General features: G+C 37.2%; 2 protein-coding genes and 1 non-coding gene across 3 annotated transcripts; all 3 read left to right on the top strand.

Annotated features, from left to right (window-relative positions):
- Positions 1-4,423: 4,423 nt before the first annotated feature.
- Positions 4,424-10,364, top strand: LOC144704361 (uncharacterized). Its single transcript, XM_078576773.1, has 12 exons — positions 4,424-4,808; positions 4,896-5,024; positions 5,620-5,712; positions 6,371-6,450; positions 7,558-7,671; positions 7,887-7,960; positions 8,050-8,126; positions 8,272-8,355; positions 8,428-8,520; positions 8,600-8,707; positions 8,789-8,863; positions 9,745-10,364. The coding sequence occupies exons 1-12, from the start codon at positions 4,503-4,505 to the stop codon at positions 10,168-10,170; spliced, it is 1,659 nt and encodes a 552-aa protein (XP_078432899.1). The 5' UTR covers positions 4,424-4,502; the 3' UTR covers positions 10,171-10,364.
- A 4,029-nt stretch (positions 10,365-14,393) lies between these two features.
- Positions 14,394-22,855, top strand: LOC144704363 (NAD(P)-binding Rossmann-fold superfamily protein). Its single transcript, XM_078576774.1, has 14 exons — positions 14,394-14,620; positions 15,479-15,547; positions 15,627-15,740; positions 16,736-16,864; positions 17,055-17,123; positions 17,204-17,356; positions 17,508-17,544; positions 18,532-18,614; positions 19,862-19,936; positions 20,536-20,610; positions 21,574-21,660; positions 21,774-21,886; positions 21,997-22,046; positions 22,472-22,855. The coding sequence occupies exons 1-14, from the start codon at positions 14,531-14,533 to the stop codon at positions 22,609-22,611; spliced, it is 1,284 nt and encodes a 427-aa protein (XP_078432900.1). The 5' UTR covers positions 14,394-14,530; the 3' UTR covers positions 22,612-22,855.
- Positions 22,202-22,304, top strand: LOC144705046 (U6 spliceosomal RNA). The gene has a single exon (XR_013581953.1). It is a non-coding gene; the product is annotated as a U6 spliceosomal RNA (small nuclear RNA).
- Positions 22,856-23,700: the final 845 nt, after the last annotated feature.

The following is a 23,700-nucleotide window of genomic DNA, read 5'->3' on the forward strand; positions in this document are numbered from 1 at the left end:
TTATTCTTAGCCTTCCAATTTTCTCTCTCTGATTTCTGATAAGTCAAAGAGCCATTAAATAATTCCAAAAAATAGATATGTATGTTGAATTTAAAAGATGATATCTCTTTGAATATATGCCAAAAACTATGATCTTTCAGAATTTGACTTAAAAAAATCTTTAAAAATACTTAAAAATTTATAAAATTAAAATGTCATTCTAAAAATAAATATAATCATTTTAGGCTTGATTACAGACATCTATTATCACCTAAATGCAAATAAACATCTAAATATGGCCATATTGACCTACTAAAATGTGTGTTATCATTACAATACCAAACAATCAGATTTATAGGAAAAATGGAAGACACTACAAGATTCCAACATCTGATATCAAACGAAAACTAGATATTTTGCCAATGTTTAGTGTCATGATGATTATTGAAGGGGATATGGAAGGTGTTAGATGATGGTACCAGATATCCAATTCTGATATGTGTATGTCAAAATCTGACATCTAGTCCGAGATTTGATATCCATATATCAAATTTAATTAAGAAAAGCATGTCAGATATGTAGAATTGTTTTTAAAAAATGGTGAACATATTGCTTGGTGTGAATTGCATCTTGATTTATAATCTTGCCTCACAAGATGAGTCTTCATGTAAGATGATGTGGGGGCTGGTTCTTGTGAACTTTGAGAGTGTAACTCCTCCCTATTGACTCTAATCATGGACATTATAAACATGGTTCTCAATGGGCTCTTTTGCATTTTCTTGATGGGCTCGAATCTAAGTTCTCATTTCTCAATGAGAAACAACAAATTATCTTAATTTTATGCCCAATGAGATCATTTCCTAACATACTGGACGTAAGATTTTTATTAAATCACGTTGAGTACTTACAACTTAGACAATTCTATTCATTTTACAGATATGATAATATTGTTGTTATTTATTATATTTAGAAATATTTATTTGGTTTTTTAATATAAATATAAATAAATTCAAAATAATTCATAAATATTAAGTCGAATATAAATAAACTATTATTTACGACTAATAGTTTATATTGGCATCCAAATCCTGAGATGAAGATGAATGCTGATTTTGGGACGATATCGATATTGACTGATATTTGTAGCAATTGGTATCTGATATTTGTTGTCCGACATCGAGACATTGGTCAAGATGAATATCAGATTTCCCCCTCCAATATCCACTTTAGCATTAGTCCCAATATCAGGATACAAACTGATGAACACTATCCATATGTTTTATTGAAATTTCCCCAATCCTAGCCACATTTTTTTGGTTACTTTCCTCCTCTCTACCTCTTCCCCTAATAGTGCACACTTTCTACATGGTCACCTCTTACACGGGGATAGTGGTCTTTGATGGATATTATGTGGCTGTCATGCCAATCACACTTTTATGCAATGTTTGAGTCCATTGAAATAAATATTTGTTTATTATTATTCTCATGTGATGTTTTTGTAGGGCATTTCATGAATACATGTAATGACTTAGTGCATTTATGATGTTATCATGATACACTAATCATTAGAATCTGAACATGTATGTTAAATATTTATATTTAAAGGATACTCCAGATTGTCTGATCCTACTTAAATGATAACCAGGACTGATCTTGTAGCCATTAACATGGAGACACTTACAACATACAACAAGCTCTCTTTTGGGAAAATTTCACTACATGGATCCTTATGAATCCCTAAATAGTGTTATACTTAAACATCAATCACGTTGATTAATGTTGCAATCGTAAGTGCTCCTTAGACTTGAGACTTTAATGACGTCTTGTGCATTGACCTCTTTATTTTGACTGAGTTGTGACTCACTAATGACTAGATTGAAAGACTTTAGCTCATGTATAGCACGAAATACACAAAGGTGATTAAGTGATCAAGATGGAACTTTATGCCCTCCGTATTGACTTGAGGAATAAGATGCATTAAGTCCGAGTCTAGGGTCTAGAGATATTAGATAATATATTAGTTGATGGTACTAGCTATCCATCATTACCAACTAGAATGACACAAGAGGGTTTGACTATTAACCATACCCTACATCTTTCTAAAGTGTATACATACACAACAAATAATGATGATAAATGTTCCATGTGAGAGTTCATTTACTAGTACATATCTTCTAGAGCCCAAGGTGTAACTTGATACCCCATATGCTAGAAACTTAACCTACCAATCCTTGATTAATTATCTTATAGTGAATTAATAATGTTCTCTAATATGGCCATTAAAGATATAGGTTGAAACATGGGTATGAAGAGACACACGATCTATGTCCATTAGTGGATGGATATATTAGGTCGTTTGTGAAATGTTCCAAATTAGGTATAGAATGAGTTTCACAGAAGGTGATCTGATCATCTTAGGTTTAATGTTTTAAATCAGATTCAATTTCTTTGAATTATGATGCATATATCAATTTCAGAAAATCAATCAAGACCACAGAACCCAACAACTTTGTCCCACAACACCTTCATGCTCACAATTCTCCATTCCTCATCACCTAACTGTTACATTCTTCTCGTTACACAGATCGTGTAAAATGTAACCTTCTAGCGATTTATAATTCAGTATGTAAAAAAGCTTTACATCCATTTGTTGTCATTAATTTCCCATTACTATGTGATGATGTAGTATGTTGGACAGGCAATAATTTTCTCATTCATTAAATTTAAGCAAGTGCTTTTTATTTAAAAGTAGAGCACTGTGGAGTTGCCGATACTAGACGAGAAGCTTAAGTTGACTCAGTCACTTATATGACATGAATATTAAGCTAACTCCTGTAAATTTTGGCTTAAACTACCAAAAATATTAAGCGAACTCTTGTGACTGAAACCAAACCAAAAATGGTATTTGATTGAATTGAGACCAAACCAAAGCTTAGCTTTTTGCTAAAGATCAGTATTGAAATCGGTCTTCAATAGAACTAAGACATAAATTATTTATCCTAAAGACATATGCCCCTCTTTCTCTCTCCTCCTCTCTCTTTCCCTCCCTCTCTCTCTTTCCCTCTCTATGTCTCTCTCTCTTTTCCTCTCTCTCTCTCCCTATCTCCCTACCTCTATCTCTCTCCCTCCCTATCTCTCTCGCTATCTCTATCTCTATCTCTCTTTCTCTATATATATCCTATCTCTTTCTCTCTCTCTCCCCATCTCTCTCTCATTCTCTCTCTCTCTCTCTATCTCCCTGTCTCCATCTCTATCTCTCTATATCTCCTCATCTTTTCTCTCTCTCTCTCTCTCTCATTCTCTCTCTCTATCTCCCTGTCTCCATCTCTATCTCTCTATATCTCCTCATCTTTTCTCTCTCTCTCTCTCTCTCTATCTCCCTATCTCTATCTGTCTCTCTTTCTCTCCCTCTATATCTCCCCATCTCTTTCTCTCTCTCCCCATCTCTTTCTCTCTCTCATTCTCTCTCTCCCCGTCTCTTTCTCTCTCTCTCATTCTCTCTCTTCCCATCTCTCTCTCCCCATCTCTCTCTCTCTCTCTCTCATTCTTTCTCTATATCTCCCCATCTCTCTCTCTATATATATATATCTCCCCATCTCTTTCTCTCTCCCTATCTCTCTCTCATTCTCTCTCTCCCCACCGCTCTCTCATTCTTTCTCTATCTCCCCATCTCTCTCTCTCTATATATATATCTCCCCATCTCTTTCTCATTCTTTCTCTATATCTCCCCATCTCTCTCTCTATATCTCCCATCTCTCTCTCTATATCTCCCCATCTCTTTCTCTCTCCCAATCTCTCTCTAATTTTCTCTCTAAATCTCCCCATCTCTTTCTCTCTCCAAATCTCTCTCTCATTTTCTCTCTAAATCTCCCTATCTCTTTCTCTCTCTATCTCTCTATCTCCATCTCTCTTGCTGTTTCTCTCTCTCTTTCTATCTATTTCTCTCTATGTACCTCTCTCTCTATCTCCCTATTCCTCTCTCTCTCTCTCTCTCTCTCTCTCTTCTATTTATCTCTCTCCTTATCTCTCTCTCTCTCTATCTCTATCTTTCTCTCACTCTCTCTCATTCTATCTCCCTATCTCTATATCAATGTCTCTATTTCCCTATTTCCCTATCTCCCTATCTCCCTATCTCCCTATCTCCCTATCTCTCTCTCTCTCTGTTTATCTTCCTATCTCCCAATCTCTCTCTCTTTCTATCTCCCTATCTCTCTATCTCCCTATTTCTCTCCCTCTCTCTATTTCCTTATCTCTATCTTTCTCTCATTCTCTCTCCCTATCTCTCTCTCTCTCTCTCTATTTCTCTATCTATCATTCTATCTCTCTCTCTCTCTATCTCCCTATCTCTCTCTCTCTCTCTTTCTCTCTCTTACCCTCTATCTCTCTCTGCCCTCTACCTGCGGGCTTTAAATAGCTGGTTCCCGCCGGCATCAGTAATATCCGCCCCTTTGCCAGCGGCGCAATAAAGACAAGTTCTTCCCAAACGCATCAGCGGAGAGTCTTCAGTCTTCAGCGGTCGAATCATGGCGGCATCTGATGAAATCGAAGCATCTCGAGAAGAAGAACAACAAAAACAACAAGAACACCAAGAACAACAAGAACAAGAAGAAGAAGAAGACTCCTGGTCGTCGGATTCGGAGGTGGGCGATGCATTGGACTGGCTCGATGCGAATGAAGGGGCGGAAGGCGTGGGATCGCATTCCACGGCCTTCTCTAGCGCCGCATCGAGAAGACCTAACGCGCACGGAGGCCTCTTGTCCCGCCCTCTTCAGCCCATGTCGAACCGAAACCAGAAGCTCTCTGCTCACATCCGTGCTCATCCTTTGGAGGTAATTGTCATTTCGTCTTTCAATCCGTGGGTTTGGATTTACGGGTTGTTGTAGAATTAGGGTTTTTTGAATGGTTTGATTGTGTAGGAGTGGGAAGGGAGGGTCAGCGGCGGTATGTCGAACTCGGTGACGACTGCTATCCGTGATAGTGTTCGCGATATGTCGATCGGGAAGTCCCGGAATACGGAGAAAGCGGACCGCGCCACTGTGGAGCAGGTTAAGTTTTCATTCGTTTGTCGTCTCCTGCGTTTGCAACCCATCTTGGGTTTGAAACCCCTCAAGCAATTGTGAAGGTTTTATTATTGTGATTTATAGTAGGTTCTTTATTCTTCGTTTGCAAGATTCAGTTTTTGGGTGGCCAATTTAGAAATTTCGGATACTTTGATGATCTTGGGCATTCAAGACGCCCCATTGATAGATTTTCTCACAGTGTATGGACGAATTATGTTTTGATCGGTGGCATATTCCTACTCAATCTTATTCATCGTTGAATAACAGTGTCTTAGAGATTAAAATTAATTGTAAATATTTTTTAGTAATGATTGATTTATTTATGAGGTTCAATTGAAAATGCATACATCGACTACCTTTGAAGAGAGGCAAGTATAAGCATCAAATTGCACTTTTCTCATATCTTGCTGTTACCACGAAATCTTGGAAGGATCTCGACCACCTTCCATTTCTTCCTGGAAACACAGTAATTTCCAAATTTTCTATCTACTTCCATGCTTGTTTTCCTTGTCGACTTAATTTATTTGTGTGTAGACCGAATTTTTGCGTAATAGCCTCATTATTTCTCTATGGTGAGCAGGCAATAGATCCTAGAACTCGTATGGTTCTCTTTAAGATGTTGAATCGCGGTGTATTTCATGATATCAACGGCTGCATTTCTACAGGGAAAGAGGTATGAAAACACAGTCTGCTGTCTTATTGCTTTTCACCGCGCTATTATTGTGCGTTTATCTCATTAGAGATGTCGTTGACAATTTCCACTTAGAAGTCATGCTTATCTAAGACATGATGTCTGCATCATAATATGATATCGATGTCTAAAAGGCAGTCTTTGGAAAATTGCATAACTAATAAATCGACAAGATTGTTGGTCATCAACTTCTGGATCCAAGTTTTATCTTCTATCTGAGTCCCCAGAAAAAAAAAGTGTGACATCTATATCTTATTATTTCAGATGAAATATTGAAATTCCTCGACATTCTTTGAAGGAATAGGACTTACTCAACTGGATTTGTTAGATTATCTCCCATTGAGTAATTTACTCTGTATTTTTCACATCGTTGAATAATGATAATTAGATAAAGATGGAGAGGAGAGATTGTCAAGTTATACTCATAAAATTGTTTTGCGCCACCAGTAAGTTTCATGACCTGGTCTTTGACTTGTTCACAATTGATAGAGATTTCTATCGGAGTTTGGTTATGATACAGTACTACTAATAATTATAAAAATAAGACTATATCTCTGGTTTATAATTTATGACATATATGCTTGATTCTTCATTTCTGGCGTTTCTGCGTTTTTTTTCAATACAGTATATTGTTTCACAGGCTAATGTGTACCACGCAACCAGAGCAGATGGTCAAGAACTCGCGATTAAAGTGTATAAAACTTCAGTTCTGGTCTTCAAGTAAGTTTTGTTTACGTGACATTTGTCTTCTGTTCGCCATTACTTGTAATGTTTTACAGAAGAGTAAGTTCAGTTACTGTGACATCAGACACAAGTGCCTTGACAAAGAGTATTTGAATGTAACTTAATCAAATCTTTCACTGGTGAAAGATAGTGGCCTTAAATGGTCTCACATTTAAGCTTATCAGTCAGGATCCGTACCCAAAAGTTTGAATCCGAAAGGAGTAACTTTATAATTTCAATTTATGGCGGAGTAGAATTAATAACTTGAAAGTATGGTTAAGGAAACTGAGGTATGGATTATGGAATGTGATTTTGATGGGGATAATGGAAATCCTATTGGTGTGAGACTGGATAGTTTTAATATCGAAGTAATTTTATATTATTTTTTAAGAGTAAGGATATATTCATTCTAAAAAAAAGGTTAAGGGTATATGTGCTTGTTGTGCCCCCAGCATGACGCTTCCAGAAAAGATTGTTGTGTTTTTCTCTTTAACTGTTTTTGAAACGTTTATTGGCACTAAATAACGACTGTGGACATTTTAGTAACGATGCTGATGTATCTGTATTGAAATATGATGACAATTAAACCTTCATTTCAGGTGGTTAATTTATTTCACAAAGATCTTTTTGTTGGTCTTGATTAAATGAAAATTTGATTGAAAACTTTTAAAGTCATAATCTTTTGAGCCTGACGTCTTAAGCAAGTTACTTATGCTCACAGATTCTCTGCCTAGAATCCATAGTGAATGCCACACTTTTCTCTCTGCGATTATATTTTTTTTCTTGATGCTTATGATATTTAAAATGGTTCAATTGATCTATTAAAGGGCCAGACTTTATGTAGCCCGAAAAGCTCATTTGTAGCCTACATATATGGTTTTTCCGAAAAGCCCAACAATGCCGGGCTCTAGGGCTTCTTAGAGTCTCGATAGTGAGAAATTTGTTTCTTCACAATTCTCCTTTTTCGTTTTAAAGGAGCCTCTAGACCAATGTAGGTGGCAAGGTTTTTCGCTTTTAAAAAAATAAAATCATGATATATTCAAATTATAGTGAAAAATACTCTAGTGTTGCTGAATAACATAATATTCTATAAATGATCTGCAGGGATAGAGACCGGTATGTTCAAGGAGACTATCGGTTCAGATTTGGATACTGTAAGCATAATCCAAGGAAAATGGTGAAGACATGGGCGGAGAAGGAGATGAGGAATCTCCTGAGGTACGCTGAGGATATTATAATTAGTTTTTTAATTTTAAAGTGTCCTTGAGAAAAAAATCAGTATCCTGCAAATGTAAAATTTTCTCAGTCTCACATCTTAAAACTTTCTCAGTATCCTGCAAATGTAAAATCAGTTTTGCCATCTTCCTTGTTCTATTACTATTCTTTCGTATTTAATGCCTTTTAATTTCATTCTTATTTTTCTCGTAATGAAGAGTCAAGGCTGCTGGAATACGATGCCCAACACCACTTCTCCTGCGACTCCACATTCTAGTTATGGAGTTCATAGGTGCTTCATTTCGTCCCATTAAATGTAAAATACTTGAACCCTCTTCCTTTGCTCAATGTTCTTGACTTTATTTTATTTTGCCTAATCAGGAAAGTCTGGTTGGGCTGCCCCTCGACTAAAAGACGCCTCTTTGTCTAATGATAAACTGAGAGAAGCGTACATGGAGGTTTGCCTTGACTACCCTTTGGTTTAGAAGATATTTTAGGGATGACTGATTTTCCTCACAACCGTTTCAGTCTGAAGGATCACTTCATTATTTTCTTTTTAATCACAACTGTGCAAAGAACTAAGAATAAGTTTATACTGAACAGATAATTACCATGATGAGGACCATGTATCAGAAATGTAAATTGGTGCATGGCGACTTAAGCGAGTACAACATACTGTATTTTGAGGTAAGTTTTCTTTATTTGGAAAGCCAAACCCCGTTGAAAGAAAGTACGAATTGATATTATGACTTTTGGCAGGGCCATCTCTACATCATTGATGTCTCACAATCCGTTGACCTTGACCATCCGAGTGCATTAGATTTTCTAAAGGAGGATTGTGTTCATGTATCGGTAGGAACCCTTTCTTTATTTGGAATATTTTGTTTCCTTGATGAGAAAATGGATGTTGATTTTCTTCCATTTCAATCAGGATTTCTTCAAAAAACACGGAGTAGCGGTGATGAGCGTCAAAGAGTTGTTTGACTTTGTTACCGATTTGACAATTCCCGATGAGTCTGTTGATGACTATTTAGAGAAGGTATGGGTTTCCTTCATTGAAAGAGAGTGCAAAATAAATTTATTTGTTGGTTTAATTTTCTGTCGATTGTTCGGTGAACAGATGCAACAAAAGGTTTTGGAAAGAGGAGACGCAACTATTCCGGAGGATGAAATTGCACCGGCCATATTTATTCAGGTATTTTGCAAATTTGGCCTGAAATTGAGGCCACAAAACAACTGGTCAGTCTTGCCAGTCTTCCTCTCTCTCTCTCTTCAAGAGTTTATGCTGCATTTGTTATGTTCATCTTCATACCTATCTTCCCTGGATAAGCCCACTCTCCCTGTCTATTAAATGTGTTTTTGTTGGAAGCCTGAAAGAAGGGTTAATGCTACACTTATAGACTCAGAAGATTGGTTCCATTTTCTCTCTCTACCCATCTCTTCATCTTCTTCATTCTACCATTTTCTGTCTCTCTATCCTCGTCCCTATCAATCATTCTATCGCTTCATTTCTCACGTTCTCTCTTTTTTCTATCTATCTCTGCCTATCGCTCTCTCTTTCTCTATATCTAGTTCTTGGTCTCTCCCTCTCTTCCTTCCACTCATTGCCTCTCCTCTCTATCTCTTCCTTCCTCTCAGTGCCTCCCTTTTCTCTCTCTATCCATCACCCTCCCCCCTATTTCTCTGTCTCTCTCCCTTTCTCTCATCGTCCTTTTCTCTCTCTATCCGTCTCCGTTGCACTCAATTTCTCAGTTTCTCTCTTTCTCTCTCTTTCTTCGGTCTCTTCCTTTTTATTGTCCTTTTCTCTTTCTCTCCATTGGTCTCTCGCCCTTCTTATTTCCAGCCTCTCGTTTTTCATCTCTCTTTCTCTATCTCATCGTTCCTCTTGTTGTTTCCCTTTTCTCTCTCTATGTCTCCTTTCCTTTCTATTTCTCAGTCTCTTATCTCTCTCTATCATTCTCTCTCTGAGAGAGACATGTCTCTCTCTCTCCCCCTCCGCAAACATGTGCGAAAACACTCACTCACTTATCATTCAGGCTGACTTCTTTAATCTTAATTCGGGTTTGGTTCTGGCAGACTCTCGATCATATAAAGAAATGTGAGGAGGACCTCGTCCAGATGTCGCTGCTCCAACGCCCCGACCTCACCTACCAGCTCACTGCAAAGGGCATCTACGACAAGCCTCTGCAGGCCTTCATTGAGGCCCAGAAGATACCGGTAAATCCCTCGGAGCGTGAAGGCCCACCGGACGGACGGTCAGGATTGGAAGACGAGCCAGAGACGACCTCGGACGATGATCTTGCTTCCAGTGACGGCTCCGATGAGGAAGACGGGTCGACATGGAAAGACAACCCCCAGTTGACGGCCGAAGAGAGACGAGCTGCTAGGAAGGAGAACAAGAAGAAAGTGAAGGAGGAGAAGAGGGAGTCTCGTAAGACCAAGGTCCCCAAGGCCGAGAAGAAGAGGAGAAAGAAGCTGGCCAAGGCAAAGTGCAGTAGGTGACAGGTATCCTAAATTCACAATTTTGTTTCATAATTTTGTTATATATGTTTGTAGGAATTATTTTATACTAGTTCATGCAGTTTTAGGTGTTCGTATGATAATTTTCTGGGTCAATGTAGTTCTGGGTCACTGTTACTTTCAAGAGTACATCATTTATCATAATATTCATTTGAATATGATATTTTCATTATGAAGTTATAGTTTTTCTGAGTTCACCATCAAATGTTTGTTCTACAGGCATCTGTGGAAGAATATTTGAAATATTTCTGATTACATGAATATTTGAAAAGCATGTAAATATGTGATTGTTAATTCAAAGGAATTTACATGGAAACAAGTTAAGATCATGATGTTCTGCCATTGAATTGGTCAGAGGTGGTGGTATTTGCCTCGCCTGTGAGCGTTATGATGATATCCCTCTGCATGCAGATTCCATGCTTATAAACAAATATTGGGATGCCTTGTGTGCTAAATCATCATGACATGTGTAAATATGCCAAATCAATAGTGAAAACCCGTTTAAGGTAAGGGTGGACTCAAAAATATTATTTGATATTTTGTCTTCTGTTGGATATAGATTCAGATGAAGAACGGATCTTGCTTTTAAAAAATGGAAATGGTAATTTTGGGAGGTTCAGAAGCTTTTCTCGCATTAATGATGTAATACGTGAGATTAGGTTGATTAGAAATGCACTTAATTATTGCAAATTAATAGTCTAAGTAGGATTAAAAGGTACAGTTAGCCATTTCTTTGCAGATGGTTTCCCGTTTATGCAAGGAAGATAGATTTAGTCCCATTTTAGTAAAAGAATAAGGCTTAAGAGTATGTACATTAAGACTTGTAACTCAAGCCACCTTCGTACTTGGCCAACAACCTAGCCCAATTATCCATTCCATATATCTTGCATAATATTTTTAAAAATATTATCACTTTATACTATATTTAAGAGCGATTAATCAATGTTTTTGTTTGAATTAATTCCATAATGTAGTGTTACATTATGGTTTTCAAATGATCTTCATGACGCCAATAATAAAGAAATCAGTTCATATTCTCTACTAAAGGTCTTGAGATCATCCTATTATACTATGTCAAGATCAACCAATTCAAAAGTAAGACTTACCTAAATTATATAATAATCATCAATTTTTTACAAAATGTAAAATTTGTTCTTCTCGTCAAAACAAAGAAACCCTTAGAAGATACATAGGATGAAGGTACTAACGCAAATTTGTGGGATTCAAAACATTTAACTTGTTGATATATTTTACTTATTCATCCCAAAATGACATACTAAGTAAATAATTCTTAGTTTCAACTTAAACGACAGTGTCTTTGCTTTTGCCTCATTCGAATGCGATTTGGTAGATGTTCTTATGCAAATATAGCTATCTAAATAATGTAGGTACATGAGACAGATTTTGTGCAGAAGATGTGACACTATTTTGGGCTGTTGCCTACTACATTCTCAAGGGGAATGCTACCTTACACTTATCATCCAAGTCTCAATCCTTCTAAAGTAGTGTTCGCCCAACTGATATCCGTCCGATATCCGATATTGGACAACAGATATCCAATATCTGAGAGAAAACGGGGACGGTGTCTGATATCGGATCTTGGATATCAGTCGATAGCCGTCCTTAGGTGTAGATGGATATGGATACTGGATATCGGGGGGTTGAGGATGAAACTGGTATCGAATCCGATATCCGGATATCGGAACTGGTATCTGGTTATCGATATCCGGTATCGACAGGAAAAAATAAGCTTTTCATAACATTTAATGACTTATGTACATCAGCGTCGTAAGGTTTTGATGAATTTTTAACCTCAGTTAATATATAGAGAGCAAAATTTTTATTTTCTTCCATATGGGATAACAGGATTCGAAGTTTAATGTAAACTCAGAATCGCGTTATCCCACACGAAATAAATTAGAAAATTTTATGTGTATATATTAAATTCTTGGTCAAACTTGTTAGAATGGTGAGGTAAAACTATTTCGATCAAAAGTGTATTACAGGAGAATGATTTTTTCGTATCATTTTCCTAGAAAACGTATGTTGCTGCCATTTTCAAAGAAGTAAGATCACCGAAGTAATGTCTAAACCCAAGGATTCGATAAAATAAAGGTTAAGGATTGCGTAACAAGAAACAAAACACAATTTTTAAGTGTCTTGACAATTAGTCCAGCTTCTTAATTGGCATTAACCCTAGATTCGTCCCCCCGATATGATAAATCAATCATTATTTTATACTTGAACTTCATAGCGTACTATTTACTTCTAACCCTCGAAATTGGGTCCCTAGCCCGACTATATATTGAATGCTACAATAATATTTTAATCTATACTCGTTATATTTTAAAGGCCTTCATATATATTCATCATTTAACATAATAACACATTGTCCAATAAATAGAAATCAAAAGTTCTATTTTCTTCCATATGTGATGAAGGGATTCGGAGTTTAACACCAAACCTGAATCCTGTTATCCCATATGGAAGAAATTGAAAATATTCGGCTGTATATATTAAACGAGATGTGTAATCAATCAGAAAGCTCTCCTATTACTCTCTTGCTCATGTTAATCCATTCTAATCGTTGAACATTTATCAGTTAATAATATTTTTAAGTATCCTTTTGATGTGGATATCGAAATCCGATATCCACACCCGATATCCGATGTCGTCATCCTCCCCCCTGCGACGGAGGCGGATGACGACATTGAGATGGATATCGGATATTGGCACTGTAGCAACTGATATCCGATACCGATATGCGGTATGTGGATATATAAAAAAAAAGGATACCGGAAATTCCTTTTCCAGTATCCGATACAGCATCCGTCTCGATACCGGCATCCGGTACGGGTATCGGGATGGGCGAACACTATTCTAAAGTTAGAGTAAGATTTCAAAAAGCATCTTACTCACTCTCAAGCCACCCTGAAGGGTAATGATACCTTACCCTTATCATCCAAGGAATCTAAAATTGCTTTGTAAGAATTCAACAATCTTACAAAGAACTTAACAAATCTCAACCTACACTCAAAAAACAGATTGCCGATCATATTGTCATTCATTAAGGTAAGGTGTTACCAACGCTGAAGGGTTGTCTTGACTGTAATAAAGAATATCAAATGTTGACATTGTCCACTGTATACTTTATTTAAATTCAGATTTTTAGCTGGTGTCATAGTCTTGGTATTGATGAGTTTAGACCATTATCAGACTTTAGGTGTTCCATTTCTTCGATAAGAGTTTGCCAGTCTTCACAACATGTGCTGCAAAGCCTGCTGGAGGTTTGTGTTGATATCTTGCTTCAGATAATCATATCTGTGTATGATAAGAATGAATTTCTGTGGTAGTTTGCCATAAATCACCATTGACTATTTTTAATTGCTCTGCCGTTGGTTCCAAATTCCGTTCTGTCCAACCCAATGGAAAATAATGAAACAACAAGACCTGTGACGGATGACTGAAGGGAAAGTCCGTTGCGTCCTGTTCAGTTCATCCCATCCGTCATAAATAAGCAATGAGACTGTCATCCAAACACTATTCCGAGCCTTCAATTTAGATTTAAATCTTTGATAAAATTTTATTTTACATCTCCCATTGTTGACTTGAACTTCCCACCTATGGATGTTTTGACGTTGACTCCTATCTACTTTGATGCCATCATGGTCAATTGTCAATGCCAATGTCCACCGTCAATGTCAACGCAGTTGCCGGCGATTCTGTCTGTCAACCGTCACAAGATCTGCCATTCTGTCACGAGTAACGACGGATGATGGCGTCAACGACGAGCAAATCAACGTCATTCGATGACGCAAAGGAACAAGACAGAAGGCACGAAGGCTTACAATCCGTTACTCATTCCAATAGAACGGATAAGGAGAGTCAAATGAGTTTAATTCTTAATGAAGATAAGCCGCCGAGACTTTTCATATATTAAATTAAATTTTATTTTACATATTTTGCTGGTCGATGGAAGTTGAGGAAGTTAGCAACCGTCATCATTAATGTAGACGTTGACGTGACGTTGACGGCACATGAACTTTTTTCCTTTAGTGGTCGAAGAGTCAACGTCCTGTCAACGTCAACGTTTATTTCAAAGTCAACGCTGTATCCAAGTGGCCGATTGAGTTGGGCCGGGCCCAATAAGGCCCGTTTGAGGCCCAAAAAAGGCCGTTAAAATGCGAGGGGCAGAGAGGCGGCGCCGCCAGCGAGGCCGGCCGGGAAGTCAAAGGTTGACCGCCGGCGAGTAACGGACTCCGGAACGGTATTTAAAGGGGGCGAAACCCGCGTTGTGAAGGCGGTCTCGAGGAGGGAGAGAGGAGAAAGAATCGGGGAAGAGATGGACGAGGAGATTCAAGCTATGGCGGCGAAGATCGAGCAGCTTCGGCGCGATCTTCATGATATCAGTCTTGTAGAGTCGCTCGCTGAGGTGAATTTGACGGCATTTCCGTTTTGTATTTCTGTTGCGATCTAATCTGGATTTTGTATCGGATGATTCTGTTCAGAATTCATCGTTTTGGCGTCCGACGTCTACTCTGGGAAGAGCTTGAGTGCATTTCTTGTTTGGATCTCTGTCACGAATCAAGATCGATCTAGATTTTGTATCTGATGATTATGCTCATTATTTATTGATTTTGTGTTTTTAGCAGCAGACGTCTACTCTGGGAAGAGCTTGAGAGTATTTCTTGGTTGGATTTCTGTCATGATCGATCTAGATTTTGCATCTGATGATTGTGTTCAGCATTCATTTATTTCGTCGTTTTGGATGCCGACGTCTACTCTGGGACAATCGATCTAGATTTTGTATCTCATGATGGTGCTCAGCATTGATTGATTTCGTTGTTTTGGTTGCCGACGTCTACTTTGGGAAGACCTTTACAGCATTCCTTGTTTGGATTTCTGTTACGATCGATCCAGATTTTGCATCTGCTGATTGTGGTCTGTGTTCTGTGATTTCGTCGTTTTGGCTCACGATGTGTAAGCAGGGAAGAGCTTGCCAGAATTTCGTGTTTGGATATCTGTGGCTGTTGATCTAGATTTTGTAATTGATGATTTTGACGATGAGCGTCTCCGGTACTCTTCGATATCGTCGCTTTGGTCCCGTCTTCGGCACGGAGAATGAGTATCTGACTAGTAATTTAGTGATTCTAATTAGATGTAATGAACGATTGATGGATAATTCATGTGTAATTCGGGTCGTAGGATTCTTGTTTTCTTGTCCTAAATTATGCGCATGTTAAGGGTCCAATGTTCAATCATCTAAGTCTCTGCGTGTTGTATTTTGCAGTTGCAACAGCATGTCAAGAGATTAGGGTTTCTCTCAAAATCTACGCCAACAAGACGTTCCAAAGTCAAGGTTCGCTTTGGCAATTAAATTATGATCTGTCTTCGTTTGTGCTTTGATGGTCAAAATTTAATGAATTTCTTTGACACAGGACATGAGCGCTGAGGTCATTGACAGCAACCCTTACAGCAGGCTGATGGCACTTCAGAGAATGGGTATTGTGGAGAACTACGAAAGTATACGTGAATTTTCTGTGGCGATAGTTGTTAGTTCCCTTTCTCCAATCATATCTTCATATTTTTTAGAATTCTATGCATTTTTTGGCTCGCGCGATTTGGTACCTCGTCTACAAATGCGATGTTGCTCGATTGAATGATGCTATGATTTTCATATGGCGAACTATGAGATGAACTTCCTTTGAGATATTTTCTCATAATTAAAAAATAATTTGATTTTCCGAGGATAATAGTTGCAACAGCATGTCAAGAGGCAATTCCCACGATATCAAACCTGAGGGAAATAATTATTTTCAATCGACCTTTGGCAAGACTGGGAATATTATGCAAGTAAAGTTTGAAGTGAATCTATCATCCTCGAGTTACATTCCTCAAGGAATTTAGCACTCGTCGACATTGGACTGGCCTGAATAATGACGAATTTTCATTGAACTCTGGACACATCCAACTGATCAATTTTTTTTGTCAAACGATTCATTAACTTGTCTTTTATGGTCTGGAATTAGTAACGATTGACCCTACTGTTTCTTAACTAAATCTTCGAGAGAGATTAAAAAACATTCATATATATGGCTGTGGGGCATAAAAAACTTGCAAATGTGGATTGAATGCAGAAAAAATGTAATCCCCACTCGAACAAAGACAAAACTTTACCAAAAGTTTATTGTGATCTCTTTGTTCCAACATCAATTAAGGTGAACAGATCCATTTTTGCAAAAAATCTCTTTATGATAAACAGATCTATTTTGCCAGTCCATTATTACTGGTAGTTACTACGAAGGATCGGACTAATGACAAATTGAATACTAGAAATTTCGATGTAGATCCTACATAGTCAATTCATCACCCGTAGTTACTCGCTTTTATCGTGTCTTCATCTCTGAATTGGTATTTTTGGTAATTTCCTCTTGCAAGAGGCTCTTGTAATGCTCTTTTCTGCATTATATGTTTCCATTCGGGTCATATTTTTTAATAATACTGGGGTCTTTTTCATTTTTTCTTTTTTGATTTATACATGGTGCAGGGAATTGGTGGCGTAGGCAGTGTGGCCGCTGAGATGCTCACAAGGTGTGGCATTGGACGACTTTTGTTGTATGACTATGATACAGTGGAGCTGGCAAATATGAACAGATTATTCTTTCGTCCAGATCAGGCATAAATCTTTCCTTGTGCCGTGTTTTCACTCTTTTGTTCAATTGATTAGAACTATGATACCTCCTTAAATTAAATTTACGTTCCTCTATTAATGAGATCTTTTGGTGAGTGTCAAATAATCCAATTTTAATTTCGTTGTTGTCTTATGAGTGATTAATAATCATTTGATTCACGCTTGCACACTTCAGGTGGGTATGACAAAGACAGATGCTGCCGTGCAGACACTTGCGGATATAAATCCGGATGTGATTTTGGAGGTAAACTTTTGAAAATAGCCAAGATTAATGACTTTCGCCATTTTATGGGATTATTGACTCTCTCTCTTCTTTTTTGGTAGAGCTATTCCTTGAATATCACTACAGTAAAAGGGTTTGATACTTTTATGGAGAGTCTCACAAGGAAGAGTCTGAAACCATCTGCGCATTGCACTGGAGTGGACCTTGTGCTTAGTTGTGTGGATAATTACGAAGCCCGTATGGTTGTGAACCAGGTACTTCAATACTAGTCCTTAAATCAGTAAATTTATTATTATTTAATTTGTCAGAACAGGTTCATCTATGCATGAGATAAAGAGAATTTCTTTGGCAGCCACAAAAGAATCATATGACTAACGATGCGAGTGCTAATTTCTTCTCGTGCAGGCATGCAATGAACTAGGCCAGACATGGATGGAATCTGGTAAGAGAAGCTATATTCTGCTCGTTTTTTCTTTTCCCCCCTTTATTCTGGTAATTGATCAAAGAAGTATGATTTTTCTCTTATCATCATTTTTCTTGTACTGGCATTTTTGAAAGACTAAATTTCCTCCAAAATCAGAAATCAGACGTCTGGTTATCATCTTTTTTTGATTGACTCGGCTGATTTGGTCAGTAGAACGGAATTTTGGATGGCCACATGGTCAGGATTGCAAATAATACTTTGGGTGGGAATTTATGAAAAATAGTTAGGCATTCTAGCTAGATATTTATTCTTGAAGCTCACAAGAAAATAAGTAAATAACTGTCTCATGGCCTCAATAAAGCTATTTTATTTTGAGTCTGGCTGACAGAGCTTGACTTGGGCATATTAGTGAAATTTTTATCTTTTTCATTTGTCAAGGAACTAAAAAATTCTTCGTCTTATTGCTTTCGAATATTCAGTAAAAGAATATATTTTTTTCGAAACACTATTTGGTTTATGCAGGACCAGATTTATCTTATTTTTTTCGCATTCAATGTTTTTTTCAAATTCAAAGTTTTGTTACTTTTGTATTTTTCCACGGATTAAAATATTGTCTAATTACTGTGTTATTTGCACATATTCTCTTGGCTACTTCATAGAACTAAGAGGAGGGGTCAACATTGGATTCATAAATTTTCAACTCATGTAAATTTATCATAGAGCACTGGAACGCGAATGCCTTAAATATTAATCCCAGGTTGAATATACCTGCTCTTTAAGACTCTTTTTATAGTAAGCAGATTAGGCCTGTCACTCAGTCAAAACTACAATCTGCAGGATCATTTAATTAATATAAATATCATTTGATAAGTTTTTCATCAACGAAGCGTTTTTAGACTCCCGATCCATCTGTTTTCAAGGACTTCAAATAAAACAAGAAAGCACGTGCTAGGTTTATATCGGACAACGAACTGAAAATGTCTGTTTGAAATTTTTTGTTTCCAGGGGTCTCTGAAGATGCTGTTTCAGGCCACGTGCAGTTGCTTATTCCCGGGGAGACTGCATGTTTTGCATGCGCTCCTCCTCTGGTATGCCTCTCCTCAGAACGTCTGGATCCATTATTTGGATGCTTGTCCTGAATGTACTAATATTCATGTAAACTTAGAGCTAATATGGCCGTTGGGTCTGTAAAGTCGTAGCAAGGTAAACATTGTCCAATGGATATGAGTCCCAACTCCTGTTAAGGGTATTTCTATCATTTTACCCTCGAGGAGTCTTTTGGTCTTTTTCCATTATGGTGGTTTCTCTTATTAATAGATGTAGCCCACTTTCTAAATAAATACTTTTCCACAATGCATCTGTCCCTGTGCAAACTTGCAACTCATTAGGAGTCTTTTGGTCTTTTCCCATCATGGTAGTTTCTCTTATTAATAGATATATCCCACTTTCTAAATGAAGGCTTTTCCGCAGTGTATCTGTCCCTGCATGAACTTACAACTCATTGTTAAAGAGGTCACTTCTGGCCACACCATGAATGGTCTTAGTTGTAGTCAGACTTTTGTAGATCCACAAATAACATCCATCACAGCAATAATATATCATATCATCAAATTGTGTCGGTCAAGTCCTGGGAAGCAATATATCATCAAATTGATATGAACCCCAACCCCAGTGAAGGGTACTTCTGCCATTTACCCACTAGGACGGGGAGAATTTCTTTATAAATAGATGTAGCTTTTCCCTTAGGAAAACAGCAATAAAAGCTGAATTGAAGTTCTGTGGGTTAACCATCATCATCTCCTTAAACGTCTCGTTCCATTTCCCTTGGCCATTCAGAGGGCCATCCACAGTTGATCCATCTATCCCACCTCTATCAATTCCTCTGAAGGAATCTCAATCAAGATTCTTATCGGGAAATTATGGCCTCAACCATTTATAGGATTATTCCAACTACTGTATTATTGCTGTGATGGATGTTATTTGTTGGAAAACATGTATGTTTGGGATCGACCCAGGACCTTCTCTGAGTGATGGAGTTTTCGCAAATTAATTGCCACCGTCAAGCTGTGAGAACATGAGAGAAGGAATGAAGTAGAGAGAGGGAAAAAAACGCAGTTGCTCCTGGGGAAAAAATGCCCTTATTTATCAATGCATTGGATCAACTGTTAGTATTGTTGGATCCTTATACACTTATTATAAAAATAGCAATAAGGAAAAATATCCTTAGGCAGCCATGTAACATTCAGGTGTTTTTGTAAAAATAATAGTCTTAGACGTGTATTCTCAGCATATCTGATATGTATGTTTTGCTTATGAATTATGATCTGCCTTCCAGGTTGTTGCGTCTGGAGTGGATGAGAGGACTCTCAAAAGAGAAGGGGTTTGCGCTGCTTCTTTACCAACAACCATGGTTAGCAGTTTTACGTCTTGTATTTTTTTCTCAAGGTTTCTTTACTGTGATTATTTATGCCTTGTTCGCCGACAATAATTTCATTTTTGTGAATTTTCAGATATTAATTCAGAAATAAAGTGTTCCCTTATGAACTGATCTAGGACAAATGTAGGATTGCTAAATTTTTATGAACTGATCTTGGACGTCAAAAGATCTGTTTTGTTGTCAGTATTAGGAATTTGTCTATTTTACTGATGGACTAAGAAAGAACTCTTTATGAGGTTCATATTATTTGGGTTTTAACCATCAATGCCACAAATTTTGACCTTTAGTTTGCACTTTTTTCATATTGATTGTCATTATAGTCTCATCAGTGATGTTAAAGGTTTGGGGGAGAGGGGATGTATAAGAAAAGAAAAATATTCTCATAATTAAATTTGGAATGTAGGGACAATTTGATGCATCCAGGAGGGCATACATTTTCCTTTCAGCAATTTTTAATTCTGAAAGTTCTGATTTTTGCTCTCTTTATTAACTTGCTCTCGTCACTCTAGATGAGAGAGCTATTCACTGCCACATCTCTGTTTCACTTAGTTTATTTTCTGCACTTTCCTTAGGGGGTTGTTGCTGGTCTTTTGGTTCAAAATGCGCTGAAGTACTTACTGAAATTCGGAAAAGTATCGCCATATTTGGTAAGGATCATCCTTTGTCCTCTCCTCCAACCTTATTTTTGTCTCTCATTGTTCTAAATAATAACCAAATCTTATTGATTATAATGCAATGCGGCTTTTGCTTAGAACCCTAAGTTCAACTTGATTGATGTTCTAAGAAATCTCTTCAGTTTATCCGACACTTTTTGCTAGAAACTCTTATGGGTCTACCTCAAACATTATTTAACTTCAGTTCTTTTGATCGGCTTGAACTAGGGTTCAGTAGACAATGACAAATCCATAATGTGCACTGTAAACAAGAAAAGAACAATTCTTGATAGTAAATGAAAGAGATTACAGGGTTTTATAGGAAGCCCTAATGGGCTGACTAGAGAGGGCCCTTAATGGGCTAACAAGAGAGAGAAAATAAAGACATGTAATACTCAGATCAACATGCACCATCGTTGATGACGATGAAGAATTTGTCATGGCCAATGTGAAGGATGTCAAAATTGGAAACTGGACGACAACGTCAATGATGAATCATCCACTCGTCATCTTTACTGGTGATAACTCGTTGTTATCGTCATTCCCAAATTTCATCATCTTCATTGTCAACAATTTTTTAGCTTGGACAAATGGGAATAATGATTTGTCATCAGCCAATGGATAATGATGATGATTTGTCTTCACCATCTGCCAAAGGATGATGATGGGTATGATGATGAATTTTCATCATCATAATCATCATTGATACAGAACCTTTGCTTGAACTACCTGAAGACAAAAACAAGTTCTAACCCTAAATTCATTTCATTAATAATTGAAAATTGATCTTTCAAAAAAAATGGATAAATATCTGAAGACAAGATTTTATATGTTGGAACCTTGATCTTACGGAAAACGATGGTAGGTCAAGGCATTTAGATAAGGTTCTGAAGGAATGCTTTTCAGCATCAGGGGAGAAATTTTTTGGCTGTTGCCTAACCTTTTTTTCTTTTTTAGGGATATAATTCTCTGCAGGACTTCTTTCCTACTATGGATATGAAACCGAACCCTCAATGTTCGAATGCAGCATGCCTTGAACAGCAGGTTAATCTCTCTCTCTCTCTCTCTCTATATATATATATATATATATATTTCTATATGAATAGACAATCATGATAAATTACTACTTAGGAGACTGTGGATTAATTCATCTGCAGAGAAAGTATCTCCTTGTTAAACCTGCCAGAGAAGCCGCTCTTAAGGCAAAGATGGAAGCTGAAGCCTCAAAAGACACAGGCCCTATTCATGCTGACAATGAATGGGAAATTAGGTATTTCTCTCACTTGCTTTCTCCCTTCATTAATTTAAACTGTATTAATATTTCTCTAACGAAGATTTTTTTGTCAATAATAATGATAGATTGTGTCCTTATTGTTGCAGTGTCGTTGATGACAGTGACGCTGGACAGCCGAGCCATTCCAATAATTCAGGTTATCTTTCAACCACCCACTAGCTCATTGCCTCTGCTTCTAAAATTTATATTAATCCCTCACTGAAACACAGTTCTTTTAAGCGGAAGAACTTAGACCTGAAATTTTTTAAGAAATTCTCACGGAATAAATAATATAACTGACTGTTTCAGGATGTTCCTTCGGGAACATCCAATAAAATTGGAGCGATAGCGAGAGGATTAGCATGGTCCCTGCCCAAGGATGATATACACAAGTCGAGAAATTATCTCAACGACTTACGACAAAAAATGGTTATGCTTTTAAAATTTTTTGGGAGGAAAGAGTGTCATTAATAAGATGAAAAACCATATAAAAGCCACTGACATGTCTTCGGAATCATGATCTATGTTGGGGATAAAAGTGCCATAAAATAAATTTTTTAAAAATTACTTTCTGCATGGCAGATATGCTCCCTCAAGGTCTCATGAGAGAACTTCCGAGCGCGGACGGCTACCTCGAGCCAGACGCGTTGGAGGGGCAGAGCCAGAATTTAGATGATCTCCAGGAACTCATGAAGCAGCTGGAGGCTCTCAATTCTGGGTAACAGCATAAAGAGCTAAAGCGACAGCGTAGATCAGATATTGGCAGTTCAATCAATTTGGTGGGGCCATGCCAACGACAACGATAAGGTTTTCTTACACCATCCCATGATTTTCTGATTTTTTATGCCATTTTGTTTGATCTTATGAATGTTAACTATACCTGATTTCTTAACTTAATCTCACTCGAAAACCATGCACACCCTTTTATTTTTCATTATAATGTGATGGGGTGATTTATTTAATCTATATCTATGCATTTCTCTTATTTTGTGGGATTCTGATGGAACATGCCCGATAGATGTAAATCGACAGCTTCAATCAGATTGATTTTAATGTGAAGAAAAGTAGAATACAAATGGAGTCATAGAAAGGTCGAAAAGACTAGTGATAGAGAGAGAACAGAGATATGAGTAGACGAAGGAGAACGGCCATGAACTGAGATTATTCATCAGACCAATATGAGGCGGCAGTAGGTCTGTTAATTTGTCACTGTAATTGGTTCCACTTTTATCTTATAGGTAATGAGTAAGATCATTTCTCGATGGATTGATAGCTAGAGTAGAAAATAAGAATAACAAGAAAATGAAATATTAAGTTGATAAGTGCATAGATTGTACTTTGGTTCACATGAGCAGGTGATTGCATATTAATTAATGTAAAAGCATGATAAGAGGATAGAATATAATACATGGCGTTAGAGGAATGAGTTAAAAGAGAGATATTAATATAATATTAAATATGGTACTTTGTAGAGATAATAATATATTGTGCATAGGTCATGAGAAGAGATACAAAAATTAATTCATTGCACTAGATTATGTTATATGTATGAGTAATAGAGAATATTTGGAGAAAAAGATCAGAATATTAAAAACAGGTTCTGGAGAGTCGTAAGAATTCCCAGACCCGAAAATCTCTCTTGTTTTGAAGCTGGGTTAGCTAGGAGCTCCCTTTCCTTCAGCCCAGCTCCCCGAAAACAATGTTCAACGCATCTGTCTGCTTTTCATAGTGATACATAAATGGTATAATTTGGTAGTCCTCATAAAGTGTTAGTACATAATAAATTAGAATCTTAAGAAGCTGGATTTTGA

This window comes from Wolffia australiana, chromosome 6 (genome assembly GCF_029677425.1).
Source record: "Wolffia australiana isolate 7733 chromosome 6, ASM2967742v1".
Lineage (NCBI taxonomy): Eukaryota > Viridiplantae > Streptophyta > Magnoliopsida > Alismatales > Araceae > Wolffia > Wolffia australiana.

What these genes read in the sequence shown, in the direction of transcription:
- LOC144704361 (XM_078576773.1), top strand. Translation starts at nt 4,503, where the DNA reads ATGGCGGCATCTGATGAAATCGAAGCATCTCGAGAAGAAGAACAACAA. An exon ending in TCTAGTTATGGAGTTCATAG is followed by an intron (nt 7,961 to 8,049) that starts GTGCTTCATTTC and finishes TTGCCTAATCAG; the next exon opens with GAAAGTCTGGTTGGGCTGCC. An exon ending in ACAACATACTGTATTTTGAG is followed by an intron (nt 8,356 to 8,427) that starts GTAAGTTTTCTT and finishes GACTTTTGGCAG; the next exon opens with GGCCATCTCTACATCATTGA.
- LOC144704363 (XM_078576774.1), top strand. Translation starts at nt 14,531, where the DNA reads ATGGACGAGGAGATTCAAGCTATGGCGGCGAAGATCGAGCAGCTTCGG. An exon ending in TTGCATGCGCTCCTCCTCTG is followed by an intron (nt 18,615 to 19,861) that starts GTATGCCTCTCC and finishes TCTGCCTTCCAG; the next exon opens with GTTGTTGCGTCTGGAGTGGA. An exon ending in GACAATGAATGGGAAATTAG is followed by an intron (nt 21,887 to 21,996) that starts GTATTTCTCTCA and finishes TTATTGTTGCAG; the next exon opens with TGTCGTTGATGACAGTGACG.